Source organism: Sturnira hondurensis, unplaced genomic scaffold, assembly GCF_014824575.4.
Source record: "Sturnira hondurensis isolate 20B ecotype Veracruz unplaced genomic scaffold, ASM1482457v3 Scaffold0022910, whole genome shotgun sequence".
NCBI classification, from domain to species: Eukaryota; Metazoa; Chordata; class Mammalia; order Chiroptera; family Phyllostomidae; genus Sturnira; species Sturnira hondurensis.
Genome location: NW_028095541.1, coordinates 16,821,680 through 16,836,901, shown reverse-complemented (window position 1 = coordinate 16,836,901; position 15,222 = coordinate 16,821,680). Strand labels below are relative to the sequence as shown.

Sequence of the window (15,222 nt, the reverse complement as noted above, 5' to 3'; positions counted from 1 at the left end):
ACTACTCCTAAGAGACATTTTTTCTTTGTCTTTCATATTACTACTTAGATCTTCAGCTGTGTCAATTTTATTTTTCAACATGTTCATTGCTATTTTTTAATTTGTTATTTCCAAAAAATTATTTTTCCCTCAGATTGTTTCTTTTTCATAGCAGCTTGCTTACTGGACAAAAGTTTTTCTTAATGTTTTCCAAAATATGCTTATTTTAAAAATATCTCTTAAAGTCTGTGTCTGTTTCCTAAGTTAATTGTTTCCTACAGGGCCAATGACTTTGTTTTTTTGTTGTTGCTGTTCTTTCACTTGCTAAATATTTGCCAAATTTCTGCTATGTATCAAGAAATGTTCTAAGCATTGAAGATACAACAGAAAATAAAACAGGGCTAAAGTAGAGAAGATACATTTGAGAGGAATTATGAAAGAGGTAGAATTTAGGGCACTTTTTTGAATGGCAATAGACCCACTTATAATTTCTTATTCAAGCAACTAGATGGAGAATGGTACCATTCACTATGATAAGAAAAACTAATAGACATAGGGACAATTTTGTATGCAAGTTTGTCCTTCCTCCCTCCTTCCCTTCCCTTCCCTTCCCTTCCCTTCCCTTCCCTTCCCTTCCCTTCCCTTCCCTTCCCTTCCCTTCCCTTCCCTTCCCTTCCCTTCCCTTCCCTTCCTTTGGAAGAATTCAGTAAATGCAGTTTCAGACCATGAGTTTCAGGTACCCATGGCACCATCACACAACAATATTAATAGGTAATTGGGACAAGGGCCTGGAATTTGGAAGTGGGGTCCATTCTACAGATAGAATTTGGAGTCATCAGCTGAAGACTTGAATAAGGCCATTCACAAAAGTTATACAAATAGAAAGCATAAGGTCAGGGATAGAAGGCTATGCCTAGGCATGGCTGATGTTCTGTTCTAATTTATCCCTGGCTGATAGGAGAATCCTCCAGCCTAACTTAGCTTGGACATGAGCCCTAAAACATCATTCTTAGTTCTCTAAACTCTAACTCCTACTCCATCAGTGCCCACAGTAATGAAGAGCCCTTTGGTGGTTCCAGATCTATCTAAAAAATTGTGCCCTTAGTTGTTTACACTGTATCTCAAACTTCCTAGAAGAAGCTATCACCTACCACCACCAGCACCATGGATCAGTCTTTCCAAGGCTCAAAATACAGGAAACTAGCCAAAGCGAAAGCTTAAGGCAAAACAACACCAATTTAACAAAAACAATCAAAAGTCTTTTGTTATCATTAGCCTTCTTTGGCTTTAAAAAAGTGGGTTCACCAAGGTGACTGAAGGCATGAACTTATTGGGATCCTTGTACCTATTTGTCCTCAAAAAGCTTGATCCACCTGAAATGTCTCCCTGCCCAGGGCACAAGTAGTTCAGAGTGAGTTCACTGCCATTTGGTTAACATGGACCTAGGGAATCATTGAGGTAAAAGCCACAAGATTTGGAGGGCATTTACACAGATGTTAACAGAAAAAAAAGTAACCCAAATTAAAAAAGAAAATACATAGAAAGTTAGAAAAGCAAACTGGTAAAACAAAATAAGTGTCCCTGTGGAAAGACATTTATATTTATTTATTTCACCACATCCAAAGTCTTATCAGTAACTGAAACTTTATTTTTTAAAAGATGTGTTTAAATTCATATACGGTAAAAATTAGTTCCAATTTTCAAGCTTCCCTTTTTCTAACTCTCATAAAATGATCAACTGTAATAGAGATAAGACTGTACTAAAGCATATTTTCTGTAAAGCAAATAATTATTCAATCTTTCAAAAGACAATACCCTGACAATGACAAAGATAGCTTTTTTTCAGTAAAAAAAAAGTACTATAGTAGACTGAAGTGTTTGCTCTCCAGTTTGAGTTGAAATTTCAACTTAGCTATAGCATGGGTTGTTGAATCTTCACTCTGTCTACATTAAATTGTCATTTTGTTTTATCAGCTGCTGACATTCCATTTTCTCTGGAATACACATGCTGGTTTTTATGTGGTTACTTCATTGACAGGTGCAAATATTAGACTGCTAAACAATAGCTAGAGGTGAAAATAAATGGCAATATTAACATCAAAGTAGATAGCTTCTTAGGTAGGAAAATATAAATTAACAATGGTAAAAATAATCAAAAGTTCTAGTTAGAAATAATTTCTTACAAATATTTCTCATTTTCTTATGAATTTAGATATATAAAACTGAAAATTCATAAAATTAAGAAATAATATTTCTTTATAAAAGTTATGGTTCTTAAATTTGCTCCTTATTTTAAGCACTGAAAATGTTTTTAAAAATGACATCTAAAAAGTATATAATCTTCTAAATTAGGAATCAACAGCCAAGCTTTGTCATAACAGAAGAAGTGCCATTATGTTTATTAACTACAGTAAAGCATCATAGTCCTTGTCACGTCTTCTTTCTTCTTTTTTTCTTGTCAACGAGGGAGCCATTATATTCTTTCATTTCTTCTAATTTCCACAAACATAATTCTTCTGAAACTTTGACTCTTCTTTCTGGCCTTAATGCCCCCTTGCCTCTTTCTCTTTTAAACCATCAACTCTATTACTTTCAAACCAATCTTTCTAACTCATCCTGAAGAATGGTGATGTTCTGTCCCTAAAACTTCACTAATCTTGATTTTTATATTAACATTTTTTGGCCTCCTAAGCAAACGACTCTTTGAACACCAGTAATGTGTCAGTGTGTGGTGGGTGGTGGGAGAAAGGAGTGAAAAAAACACATGAAGGAATGAGAACCAGCCTCATATTTTTGTAATTTGGAGAGAAGAGACTTGAGAAGTAAGAACATTGAGACTAAAACATAAGGTTTTATATAATCAAGCACTAATCATTGCACAGGCAAATAGTCAAAACAAAACATCTATCTAAATATAGAATTAATGAATTTGTTTCTAACAACATCTTTATGCTAGAGAGTTCTTTGAAAAACAAGACAAGAATTCCTCATTTGATGTGCCCCAAGAGTGCCACTCCACGCTCGCCCAGGGCCTCGGAAACGTTGTGGCAGATGATTGGGCTATGAAGCCCTGTCAAACCCAAGCTAATCCAGGCCATGTGCACATCTCATGCATGTCTTCTCAAGGGGTGGAAGCCCACAAAGCATGATGTAGGCTTGGCCTCCTCACCTGCTTTCAGATCTTCCTAGACGTTATGTTCACTGCAGGAAGTCAGGTATGTAGAAGGAGCGCACATATCTTCTGTCAAATTATCCAATCTAAAAAATTTGTGATCAAAATTCTTCCATGATGGAAATGGCTCTTTTAAAGATGATGAAGCCATTGTTTATAACAGCAAAAAAGGCATAAACAATATCTCAGGAAGACACCAGTAAATTGATAAAAATTGGTTAACTAAATTATGCTACTTCTATGGAGTGAAATACTGCACATGAGTGATTATATACATTCAACGGAATTGAATGAAGTTCCCCAAAATCTTGTTGTGGGTGCAAATCTCTATCAAGACTTGCCCGAAAGGGGACTTCGGGCCAAGATGGGGGCATAGGTAGACACGCTGTGCTTCTTTGAAGAACCAAAAAAAAGACAAAAACAATTTAAAAACAAAAAACAACCAGAACTGACAGAAAATTGTTGTATAAAAGTCTGACAAGCAAGGAGTTAAAGAAGAAACATTCATCCAGATGGGTAGGAGGGGCAGAGACAGGCAGCCAGGGTGGAGAGGACTTGCAGCGAGCGAGGCAGTGCCTGGAGGACCAAGGTGGGCAAGGCTGTGGTGGGCAGGCCCAGAAAGGTGTCTGATTTCAAACTGTGTGCTCCTACATTTGCATGCAGATAAACTGGGAGGAACAATTGGGGAGCAAGACAGACAGCACAAACAAGGGTCCCAGTGTGGGGAAATAAAGCCTCAAACCTCTGATTGAAAACACCTGTGAGGCTTGAGGCGGCAGCAGAAGAAACTCCCAGCCTCACAGGAGAGTTCATTGGAGAGACCCACAGGGACTTAAAATGTACACAAACCACCCACTTGGGAATCAGCACCAGAAGGGCCCAATTTGATTGTGGGTAAATGGGGAAGTGACTGAAAGCTGGCAGAGAGCAGAGCAAGCAGCACCATTCTCTCTTGGACCCCTCCTCCACATACAGCATCACAATGCAGCCACATGGGCTGCCCTGCCCTGGCAAATACCTAAGGCTCTGACCCTTACTTCATAACAGGTGTGCCAAGAACAAAAAAAAAAGGCCCAAATGAAAGAACAGATCAAAGCTCCAGAAAAAATACAACTAAGTGACCAAGAGATAGTCAGCCTATTAGATGCATAGTTCAAAACACTGGTAATCAGGATGCTCACAAAATTGGTTGAGTATGGTCACAAATTAGATGAAAAAGTGAAGGCTGTGCTAAGTGAAATACAGCAAAAAGGAACAGGGAGCCAAAAACGATGAGAAGGAAAATGAGACTCAAATCAACAGTGTGGACTAGAAGGAAGAAAGAAACATTCAACTAAAAAAGAATGAAGAAACAAGAATTCAAAGAAATGAGGAGAGGCTTAGGAACCACCAGGACATTGTTAAACATTCCAACATGCGAATCATAGGGGTGCCAGAAGGAGAAGAGGAAGAACAAGAAATTGAAAACTTATTTGAACAAATAATGCAGAACTTCCCTAATCTGGCAAAGGAAATAGACTTCCAGGAAGTCCAGGAAACTCAGAGAGTCCCAAAGAAGTTGGACCTAAGGAAGCACACCAAGGCACATAATAATCACATTACACAAGATGAAAAATAAGGAGAGAATTTTAAAAGCAGCAAGAGAATAGGAGACAGTTACCTACAAAGGAGTTCCCATAAAACTGCCTGCTGATTTCTCAAAAGAGACCTTGCAGGCAAGAAGGGGCTGGAAAGAAGTATTCCAAGTCATGAAGGCAAGGACCTCCATCCAAGATTACTCTATCCTGCAAAGCTTTCATTTAAATAGAAGGGCAGATAAAGCGCTTCCCAAATAAGGTCAAGTTAAAGGAGTTCATCATCACCCAGCCGTTATTATATGAAATGTTAAAGGGATTTATCTAAGAAAAAGATCACAAATATGAACAGTAAAATGACAAGAAACTCACAGTTATTAACAACCACACCTAAAACAAAAACAAACTAAGCAAACAGCTAGAAGAGGAGCAGAATCACAGAAATGGAGATCACATGGAGGGTTATCAGTGGGAGGAAGAGAGAGTGGGGGAAAGGTATAGAGAATAAGCAGCATAAATGGTAAGTAGAAAATAGACAGGAGGAGGTTAAGAATAGTACAGGAAATGTAGAAGCCAAAGAACTTATATGTATGACCCATGAACATGAACTACAGGGAGAGGAATATGGGTGGGAGGGGGTGTGCAGGGCAGAGGGAAATAAAGGAGGAAAATGGGACAACTGTAATAGCATAATCAATAAATCATATATAAAAAAAGACTTGCCTGAAGGGATGGTCATAAGGGGTTTTCAATGATTATTTCTGTGTGGCAAGATTCTTTTTTACTTTCTTATTTTGACATTTCTTTATTGAGCCAAGTTTGTATAAATATAAACTGTTTTATAGAAGAAATTCAGACTTCTGGTTCCCACATAGGATGCAAAAAATTCTATTTCCAGACTAACAACAAGAAAAATCCAGATACAGTACAAAAAGCAACTTTTCTTGAACCTATCAGAGAACTGAAGTCACAACCAGGTAACCTGCATTCCGGAGGGATGAGTCTCTCCAAGCAGAGTTATGATTACAGTCTCACCTATAGCAGAGACAGCACCATGCAAGTTGCAACATAAGGAGGTAAGAAAAATAAGCTGAAATATAAAGAACTTTGGAAGGGTTAGGAGAGTGGTCTGAAGTAGCTGGGGCCATATGTTGAAAGAGGAGTTTATGCTTACAGCTTTTTTCACTGTCTCCTACTAGATGCTAATGAGAAAAACTGAGGGCAGGACAGGTCTTGTGCTAATGCAGGCTTGGGAGGGGATCAACCCTTCTATCCTAGGAAACAAAAGTCTTAAGCCCCTGAAAGATGGGAAGCAAACTCTCTGGCCAATCAGACTCAAAGAAGGTGATGAGTAGAGAAGTGTTAGGCACCAAGCCCTACCTACTTTACAAAGGGATGGGGAAGGCAGCAAATCTCTTACTTACAGGTCATACATGAAGACATATTATGGCAAGGGGAAAATAAAAGCAACATTTTCCTTCTCTGGATGAGTGGTTGGTGATAGTCTTAGAGACTGTACTAATACCAAGTGAAGTTTCCTAGTATTACAGGAGGGATAGGAAACACGTTTCTAAGGTTAGCTTCAGATACAAGGCAGAGGTAGACCACCACAGGGAGGAGAGGTAGAAATCCAGAAAAAGATCACCTCTGAGGGACAGGCACACAGCACTTTCCAGAGACCGAGTTTTGATTCAAACAAGGGAACACCATCTCTGCCCTCACTTATGAAGTGCCAGGCAATAGCAGTCTATTACCGAGGGAAGTTTAGATACATAAAGAGAGACCCACTCTGTGGCATGGGTAGACAAATTCTGCTGAAAGCTAAGGATACAGGAGCACACAGAGAAAGTGCTCTGTTATTCTTGCTCCCGCTCTAAGCGCACATTTTCCACAAAAAAATAAAATCTAGGCTGTGGTCCAGTAAAAGGAACCATAGCAACAACCCAAATCAACTCAGTACAACTTCTGGCTATACCAGCTAAATCCCTTACAGCAAGAGTTGAATATAAGAAATGGAATTTTCAGGTATGAACACTGTTTACTTCAATCTCTACTAGCCTACACATGATATCTGGCATTCAATCAAAAATTATGAGACACATTAAAGAGCAAGCAGAGAAGAACCTATTGTCAAGAAAGAAAGCAATCAACAAAAGCAGATTCAAAGGTCACCCAAGTCTTAGAACTGTCAGATGGGGATTTTGAAATAACTATGTAAAGAACCTAGGACAAAAGGTAAACAACATACATGATATATCACAGAGAGGGAATTTCAGGATAGAGATGGAAAATATAAAAAGGAGTCAAATAAAAATACTAGAAATGAAAAAGACAATATGAAAGATGAAAAATTTCTTCCATGGACACATCAGTAGATTCAATACAGCTGAGGAAAACAATCGGTGAATTTCAAGGTGGGCCAAAAGAAATTCCCCAAACTAAAACAAAAAGGAAACATAATTCAAAATTACTAAACAGAACATCCAAGAGTTGTGGGACAATATCAAACAGTCTGAAGCCTCAAAAGGAGAAGGGAGAGAGAATGGGGCAAAAGAGAAAATTTAAATGATAGTCAAAGGCTAATAAAATACATCAAAGCACAAATTCCGTAAGTTCTATCAAGAGAGAGAAAGAGAGGGAAAGAAAAAGAGAAACAACAAACACCCCCAAAACATTATAGTCTAACTGTTGAAAAGCAAAGATAAACACCTGAAGGCATTCTAAAGTAAAAGACACATTAGAGAAACAAAGTGAAAATTTATAGTAGATTTTTTTGGTCAAAAACTATGCAAGGTAACAATGAAATGACATCTTCAAAGCATTAGAATAACATGGTTGACCCACACTTCTACACTAAGAAAAGTTCTGTCAAAATGAAGATAAAATAAGGATTTTTTTTCAGACAAACAAAAGCTGAGAGAGTTCGTTGCCAGCAGACCTATACTGTAAGAGCTGGGAAAAAAATAATAAAAAAGTTTTTCAGGAAGAGGGAATATGATATCAGATAGAAACTTAGATCTGTGTAAATAGATGAAAGCTCCAGAAATGGCATAAATGAAGATGTCAAATGCAAATCATATTATGATAAATTATATTAGTTATTGCTACATGAAAATATCTATATTAAGCTTTAAAATTTTGAAGGTTACAACACATCAGGAATTCCAAGGAACTATACTTTTGTTGAGAACATTGGAAAAATTATGCAAAGGAAAGACAAGTGGACTTGCTTTACGACTTTTATAACAACTTTTTGGAAAGCATTCAAGGAATACACTCTTTACTGCTGAGACAAAGCAATTTGGTGGGAAATTTCCAAAGGTACCTACCAATTGCACTGACTTCTTACTCATCTTTTATCAACCAGCTATTAGATGCATTAATCTGAAATCTTTTTCTGTTGCTTTCCTAACACTTATTCTTCTAGCTCTTCCAATGGTGGTATAAGGCTCTAAAATTGTGTATTGAGATCTTTCTAACTTTAATATAAAAATTACTTTTAAAATATGTTTATGACTTGTTTAATGTAAACCAGATGGAAATGCTACGTGTCTTAATTAGACTACACTTGCACATTCTCATCTAGAGAAAAGACCACCTGAATTACATTCTAGGTTGCTTAGAAACATGTTCACCAATTCTGGTGGCATGAAACCAAATAGGGGTTCATCCATAACAGTTCATGACATTGGTTGTAGGTAACTTGTTTTTCTATTCCTGATATTTACATACAATCATATATTCAACAAAGGGAGGAATCCCACTTGAGATTGGTGAAGATCTCAAGCTATTTTCAAACCTTTAAAGCCTAAATGAATGTGTACCTTGATTCTGTGACAGAGTTGCACAGGTTAACAAAACTTGAAAACTGTTTAGATTTGGTTAGTATGGACTCAATTCAGTGAGCCATCACTGATTATCTAAGTTTGATCAGATATACAAGTTAAAAGTACTATATAATACATGAATAAATATGAGAAAACAAATAACTTTTCTTTGAAAGTTCAGTGTTTTTTTAAAGATTTTATTTATTTATTTTTAGAGAGAGGGAAAGGGGGAGAGAGAGAGAAACATCGATTGGTTGCCCCTCACATATGCCCCTGTACTGGCCCTACAACCCAGGCATGTGCCCTGACCAGGAATCAAACTGGTAACCTTTGAGTTTGCAGGCTGTTGCTCAACTCATTGAACCACACCAGTCAGGGCTACAATTTCAAATTTTCTTGTTAACAAAACTAGATTACACTGAGGAAAAGGAAGGATATTAAATGAAGAAAACTTTAAATACCACCATCCATTGAAATACATTTATAAAAAACTTGGTATGTATCATAACTTACAGAAACATACCCTTAGGATTTGAGGATAAAGCTGCAAACTGGAGACTCCAGGCCTGAAGAAATCAGGGCTGGAGAAACTGACAAATTGGTAGTGCTAGATCCAAAGAGGGTAGCCAACAGTCCAATACCAGGGTAGAAATGTTGTGGCTACCTTGGATTTAATTCTGGCCTTGAGCATCAGTGTGAAGCAGTTCTATATAATAGAACTCATAGCACCCAGCAACAGGATTGCTATCTGCCATAATGGCAGTTAGGATGAGTGACAACATATCAAATTGTTCAGTCTTCTTGCAGGTAAGACCCATGTCTGGACCGTGTCAGGACTCTGGCCAAATGACCTGCTGTTAAGACTGGTCTCAACTCCGAATGGGAACTGGAGAGAAACCCACAGCTGAACCCCTGGCAGATGCAATAAAGCAACACCACGCAGTGAGGGGTAAGACGGCTGCTTTGTGTGCTCCCCAAGGTCAAGGATGACATTTCTTCTGCTGCCACTACAGTGACATTACAAGTGGCGAGGACCTAGCAGCTGCTTCCATGACTGGAAATGTCTAGGGAAGAGTAATAATTGACACCAATCTAAAACTCATCTTTTCCTGATTTCAATGGTAATATCTTAGGTCCTTAAGTTAAATGATACTGAAATACCATAAATTCTCCAAATAATGAATGTTATAATCGTCCTCTGGCAAAATAAATAAGAGACAAATCATAAGCCTCTGAGTGGTCTTGCAAATAAAAATTTTCATTTGTGCAAGTAGTAAATATTATTTTCACTAAAATATTTTCAGTTCCAAATATACTGAAAGTATTCAATTTATCAAACTATCAGAATAAAACACTGTAGTAACAGCCATCTTTCAGTTGGATTTTAAGTAAGATTTTATTCAGATTTTTAATTTCAGTTCTCTGAGAGCAGAATCTAAAGATGAATTCATTTTTATGGTAAACAAAAATTTTGATTTTAAAATAAAACAAGTAATTGTAATATATGATTTCAACTATCTATGTATTTTAAAACTATTCATAGTACAAGAAAAAGATCCAGTACAAAGGAAATTCTTTTGTGTCAACATAATCTATCAAAATACAATAAATATTCTTTGACAGCCTCTGAAGACTATGCACATGCGCAGATGTCCTTCCTCTGTATTTCTGTGCCCTCCCCTCACCCTGTGGCCAAATTAACAGTGAGCAAAATCCTGGCTTTCCACAAGGCTCTGCAGAACTATTAACTGCCTACTTTATCAAACCAAGCCAAGAGGAAAGAAGAATAAAATAATAAAATAATGAACATATGACATTATTTTCTTGTCAGATGGCATTTATTTTGAACTTCATATGCAATGTAGTCAAATGAATAGGTTGTCGAAGAGAGGAATGGAAGTTCCAGAAGAAAAGATTCTCCCCTCCCCACCTAGCCTATAATACTATGTAGCCATAATAATAATTCTGCATCCTGTAAGAATAATTTTTCAAAACTTACTAGTTTGTATGGTGACTATGGTTATAATTGAAAAACTATTGCAAAAATATTTCATCTAACAATTCTTTAATGAAAAGAATAATGCTCTAGAGTTTTTATTAAAATCTTGTATAATATACGAATTGCTTTGTATTACGTGAACTTTAAGAATGGGAGCACGATTCACTTTGTCCCTTGTCCCATTTCCCACACAGAAGGGTGCTGATGCTTTCTGCAGATCTAAGCACACACCATATGTTCCATCAGCATACACCGGGTTACCCCATGGAAGGTCAGAAATCTTCCAGGGAAGCATTCGGTGGGTGCGACCTTAATTAACAAATTACCCTGGTTGGGGGGTTGGGGTAGGGGAAACCTGGAAATGCAATTTAACCTTGATATGTGAAACCTTAGTGTTTGAAATGTTTAACAGATATCAAAAATAAACTTTGCACAAAAACACTGTACAAATACAAATTTTAAGTTGTGAAATCGTTCATAAATAGAAATCAGACAGCAGTGTTCATATCGCATTTTTCAGACTGGCTAAACACTCAGTTTATCACTGTGTACTCCGCCGAGTGAAGCATGTGTGCTGTTCCCACCAAATGACACAGATTTCAAAAAAATGAGTATGATTAATTGGATAAGTTAAATGGCTGATTTAAAAGTTCCTGCAGCAAGCTCTCCCTTTGGACATTTACATGTAGTAAGTATAAACTTTTAAAAGTAATTTTTAAGATGTCCAGCTACCTGAGTATAATAAAATATTTAAAAGAAAGAAATAAAAACTTATGATCAGAGTGCATACACATATAGTTAATCTATAGTGAAGAACAGACCACAGAGGAAGGTGCTTTAAGGGAGCCCTTATAACACAGAATTTTTATTAACTGTTGAAGTATATATGCTAGTAACAATGATGAACTAGAAAACTACATTACACTGTAAAATCAAGTTAATTAATATAAAGATATAAACACCAGCCATCTCAGCTCTCCCCTTCTCTCACCCAATTTTTACTTATTGTTATACATTAACTTCAGAGTCTATCAGCTGAGAAAATGTACTGCTATGTTTTGGAAACAGCAAAATAACCATCATTGCAATCAGAAGGAAAAACTGTTACACTAAGAGAAAATTCTATTGAAATGTCACTTTCTCAGAGATCATGTCTGCCTTTGTCTCTCCTTTCGTGCATTTTCTGTGGGTAAGAATAGGCAGTATTTCTGCCCCTTGTGGCTGTGATTTTGGAAACTCAATTTCAATCTGTAAATTGAGGACACTGGAGTTTCTAAACTGGAGTTGTAGGATTTAGTTACAGCCCTGGGCTTGCTGTAGGGACGGGGCAGCTCCCCCTGTTGCTGCATGGAGGACCCATTGCTCTGTCCCAGTTGCCAACTTAGCCCCGCATTCATCGCAGAGCCTTGGAGCACAGAACTCTGGCACTCGACCTGATTTCTGGCAGCTGCCAGAGCCTTCTGGAGCAGGATGCTGCCTTGATCATAGGTTTCCTAATCCAAGGCTTGGACTAAAGTCCCTCACCCAGTATGGCTGGTTTCCTTGCCTGAGAAAATAGCCTGCCTGCTGAACAGCAGGCAGCACTGCTTGGGCGGGGTTCTTTTTCTGTTTGTTTATTTGTTTTTTGTTTTGTTGTTCTTTGTATGGGTGTATGAGTCGTTGAAATTAAGAACAAACTGACAGTAACCAGAGGGGAGGTTGGAAAGGATAATGGGAGTAAAGAGGGAAGGGTTTTCAGGAACACGTAAAAAAGACACATGGAGAAAACCAAAGGGGGATAGGATCAAGGGTGGAAAATGGGGATGGCCTGGTGGGGGGTGGGGAGTAGTGGGAGGAAAATGGAGACAATTATACTTGAAAAACAACTAAAAAATGAGAAAAAATAACTAATTTTAAAATTAAAAAAAAACTTCTCAAGACCTGGATTCTGAAAATCTTACTTCTAAAACCCAAGCCCTGGTGGTTCATGTGCCAACTTCCCCTCTAAATGTCTTTCTCCTCCTGAGGAATTGCACCGGCTTCCAGTGGTCTATACTTCCTAACTCTCTGCAAAATAGAAATGCTTTTAAAAGACAATGCTTTTTCTCAACTCCTGGGGAATGACTTCCACTAATATAACACCCTGCCCTCTCTCTACCTGCTGTCTCACTCCTCTGCTGGGTACAAGTAGTGAGCCATCTGCCTGGGAAGTTGGCAGGAGAGGCCTAGATTTCTCTGTGCTTGTTTGGAGCAAAGATGATACAAGAGAATGGTTCTGCTCTGCTCCTCCACGCTTTGAATGTTAGGGAGGCAGATTCTGTTCCCTGTAGAAGAAGAAGAACGTGGGAACATGTAGAAATAAGACTGAGTATAGGAAACCAAAACGTGCATGTGGAGGGACTGTCTATGAAGTGTTATGTGTTGGCAAGATGAGTCACCAATTGGCTTCTAACCTTTCTGAGAATCAACGTGGAAAAGGAGTCTTAACTAGTTACACAATTCACAGTGTCAACAGGAAAGATCAATTGCTCAGAGAAAATACAACTATTCCTCTAAAAGCAGAAGAAAGTTCCCCACAGGACTATCCTAAGGGGAGGCATTGTGTAATGCCATGAGCAGTGCCTCAGCAATGCCCACACAAGAAGCCATGTTGAATTGAACATCACCAAGCTACTTCTTGACGTGCCCTTTATGTGGATCAACAGCACTGCTGCAGATCCAGCAAAGGCAACTCTGATTATTTTGGATGAAGGTGAATAGAGATAGCAATAGTAGATAATTCCTGCTTGCCTGGCCCTACTAGCATGAGTCAATCCAGGTATCTTATTTAGAAAACTATAAGCAAACATTCTGTTTACCTGCGTGTCCTTCAGGGAAACTTTGGTAAGCTTCCGATAGATATTGGGCAGTAATGAGTTAGAGATTATATGCCTTAGAAAGTGGTTGGAATATGGCTTCTCTATCCTGCTAATTTAACAGAGATCTACTATGGCATAGTGCCTAAGATAAATAAATCACTGAGCTGGGGATAGCAGTGGCATTCTCTTGGGTAAGTGACAAGGATGATTGGTGTAGAGAAGAGCAGCCAGAGCCCCTGCCCAGATGTGTGTAAGGAGTAGGGAGAAGCAAGTGTATTGAGACTGGTGATCTTGTTAATGCTGGATGTGAGGTACGGTGTGTGGTTGCAATATTGCTAACAGAACAGGGGCCCATGTGCAGATGAGGGTATCATAGGATGTGGTCATGTGAGCAGTTCTTACCACAAGGTGCTCTTGCTTTAAAGATTTCATTGGAGTCTTAATTCTTTTGGTCTTAACATGCATTGAACTGATGGAGACAGAATGTGGCCTCGAAATGGTTCCTGTCCTGGATGGAATCCTGGCTCCTGAGGACCGTAGCAATAAAGTTGCCTTTTTTGCATCGGCTGATCTTGCACTCTGGCACACAAAAAAGAATCAACTTTGTTATTCTCGCTTCATTCTTCAGATTTATGTCCCTTTCTTTTCCTCCTTTGTTCTGAGCTGGAATTGCAGGGTTAAAGTTTTCAGTCCCAAAGGACCTGGATCTGCTACTGTTCCCAGTCCCACAATCCCCCCTGGCCTAATTTAATTTGCAATTTGGGCTTTCCACACCCAGCACTCCTCCCATTGATGCTAATGTACAAAGAAAAACATACCATCAGATCAATGTTTTCTGGCAGCACCTGGAAAAGTGGAATGGGGTGATGTGGTAGCTTAAGATTTCTACCTTATTTGCAAGAAGATGGGGGAAGGGAATAAAAGTTAGGAGGAAAGGGACAGAGATCTGGAGGGAAGGCATTGTGCCTGAGCATCAGTACACGAGGATGATACCTTTCACTCTCCTTATGCCGGGCTTGCTTTCTTGGCTGCTTACACTCACTCTTTCCTTCTCACTTCTCTCAACATCAGTCTCCTGGTCTCTCATCCACACTTCTTGACTCACTGTCAAGCATCTTCTCTTTCAAACTCAGATGTCTGCTATACATAGCAAATCCCATATGCTATGTGTAGATTCTTCAATCCCAATGCCAAAACGAGAAGCACAGAATAAAGGTAAAAAAGAACTTAAATACAAACCTTGACACTTAGGGTCTCTAACTTTTTTCTCGTTTCCATTTCTTCCTTATGTTTATTAATCTGTGAAGTTAAAGGCCCATATCATTTGTTATCATTTGCAAAGAATTAAAAAGAGAATTTTCTGTAAAACTTCCTATAACAATGAAAGAGTATCTTAAACCATTAGACTAACAAAACCATTGTGGGAAAATAAGTTAAAATGATGAATATGAATTAGAGCATAAGTTTGTACATGGAAAAAAGCATTTAAAAGAAGTAAACAGGAATAGACAAAATTGTAAATATTTAAAGTCATTAGCATTTATTGATGGCTGTAAGCATAATAGAAATTGTAAATGTGCATTGTTTGGTAATGTGGTGATAATTTGTTTCATACATTACTAAAATAGCTATAAAATTCAGGCCTTATAAGATTTTTTAGGAGAAAATTTAGATAATTTAGTAGTCAATAATGTAATGAAGTCTAATGTAATGAAGTAGTCAAATGTCAATAATGTAATGAAGTCTATTATAATTTCCAGGAATAAAACACATTTTATCAATATATTTTTAAATGTGAGATTCAATTTACATATAACATTGCATTAATTCTAGG

General features: G+C 37.9%; 1 protein-coding gene across 1 annotated transcript in view; it reads right to left on the bottom strand.

Moving 5' to 3' along the window:
• Positions 1-15,222, bottom strand: part of CUNH10orf67 (chromosome unknown C10orf67 homolog) — a 102,276-nt gene that overhangs the window by 32,802 nt on the left and 54,252 nt on the right. The window contains exons 9-11 of the mRNA XM_037037220.1: positions 14,628-14,687; positions 14,207-14,233; positions 13,791-13,967 (exon numbers count right to left, since the gene is read on the bottom strand). Coding sequence (XP_036893115.1) covers positions 13,791-13,967; positions 14,207-14,233; positions 14,628-14,687 — 264 coding nt within the window. The remainder of the gene's footprint in view (positions 1-13,790; positions 13,968-14,206; positions 14,234-14,627; positions 14,688-15,222) is intronic.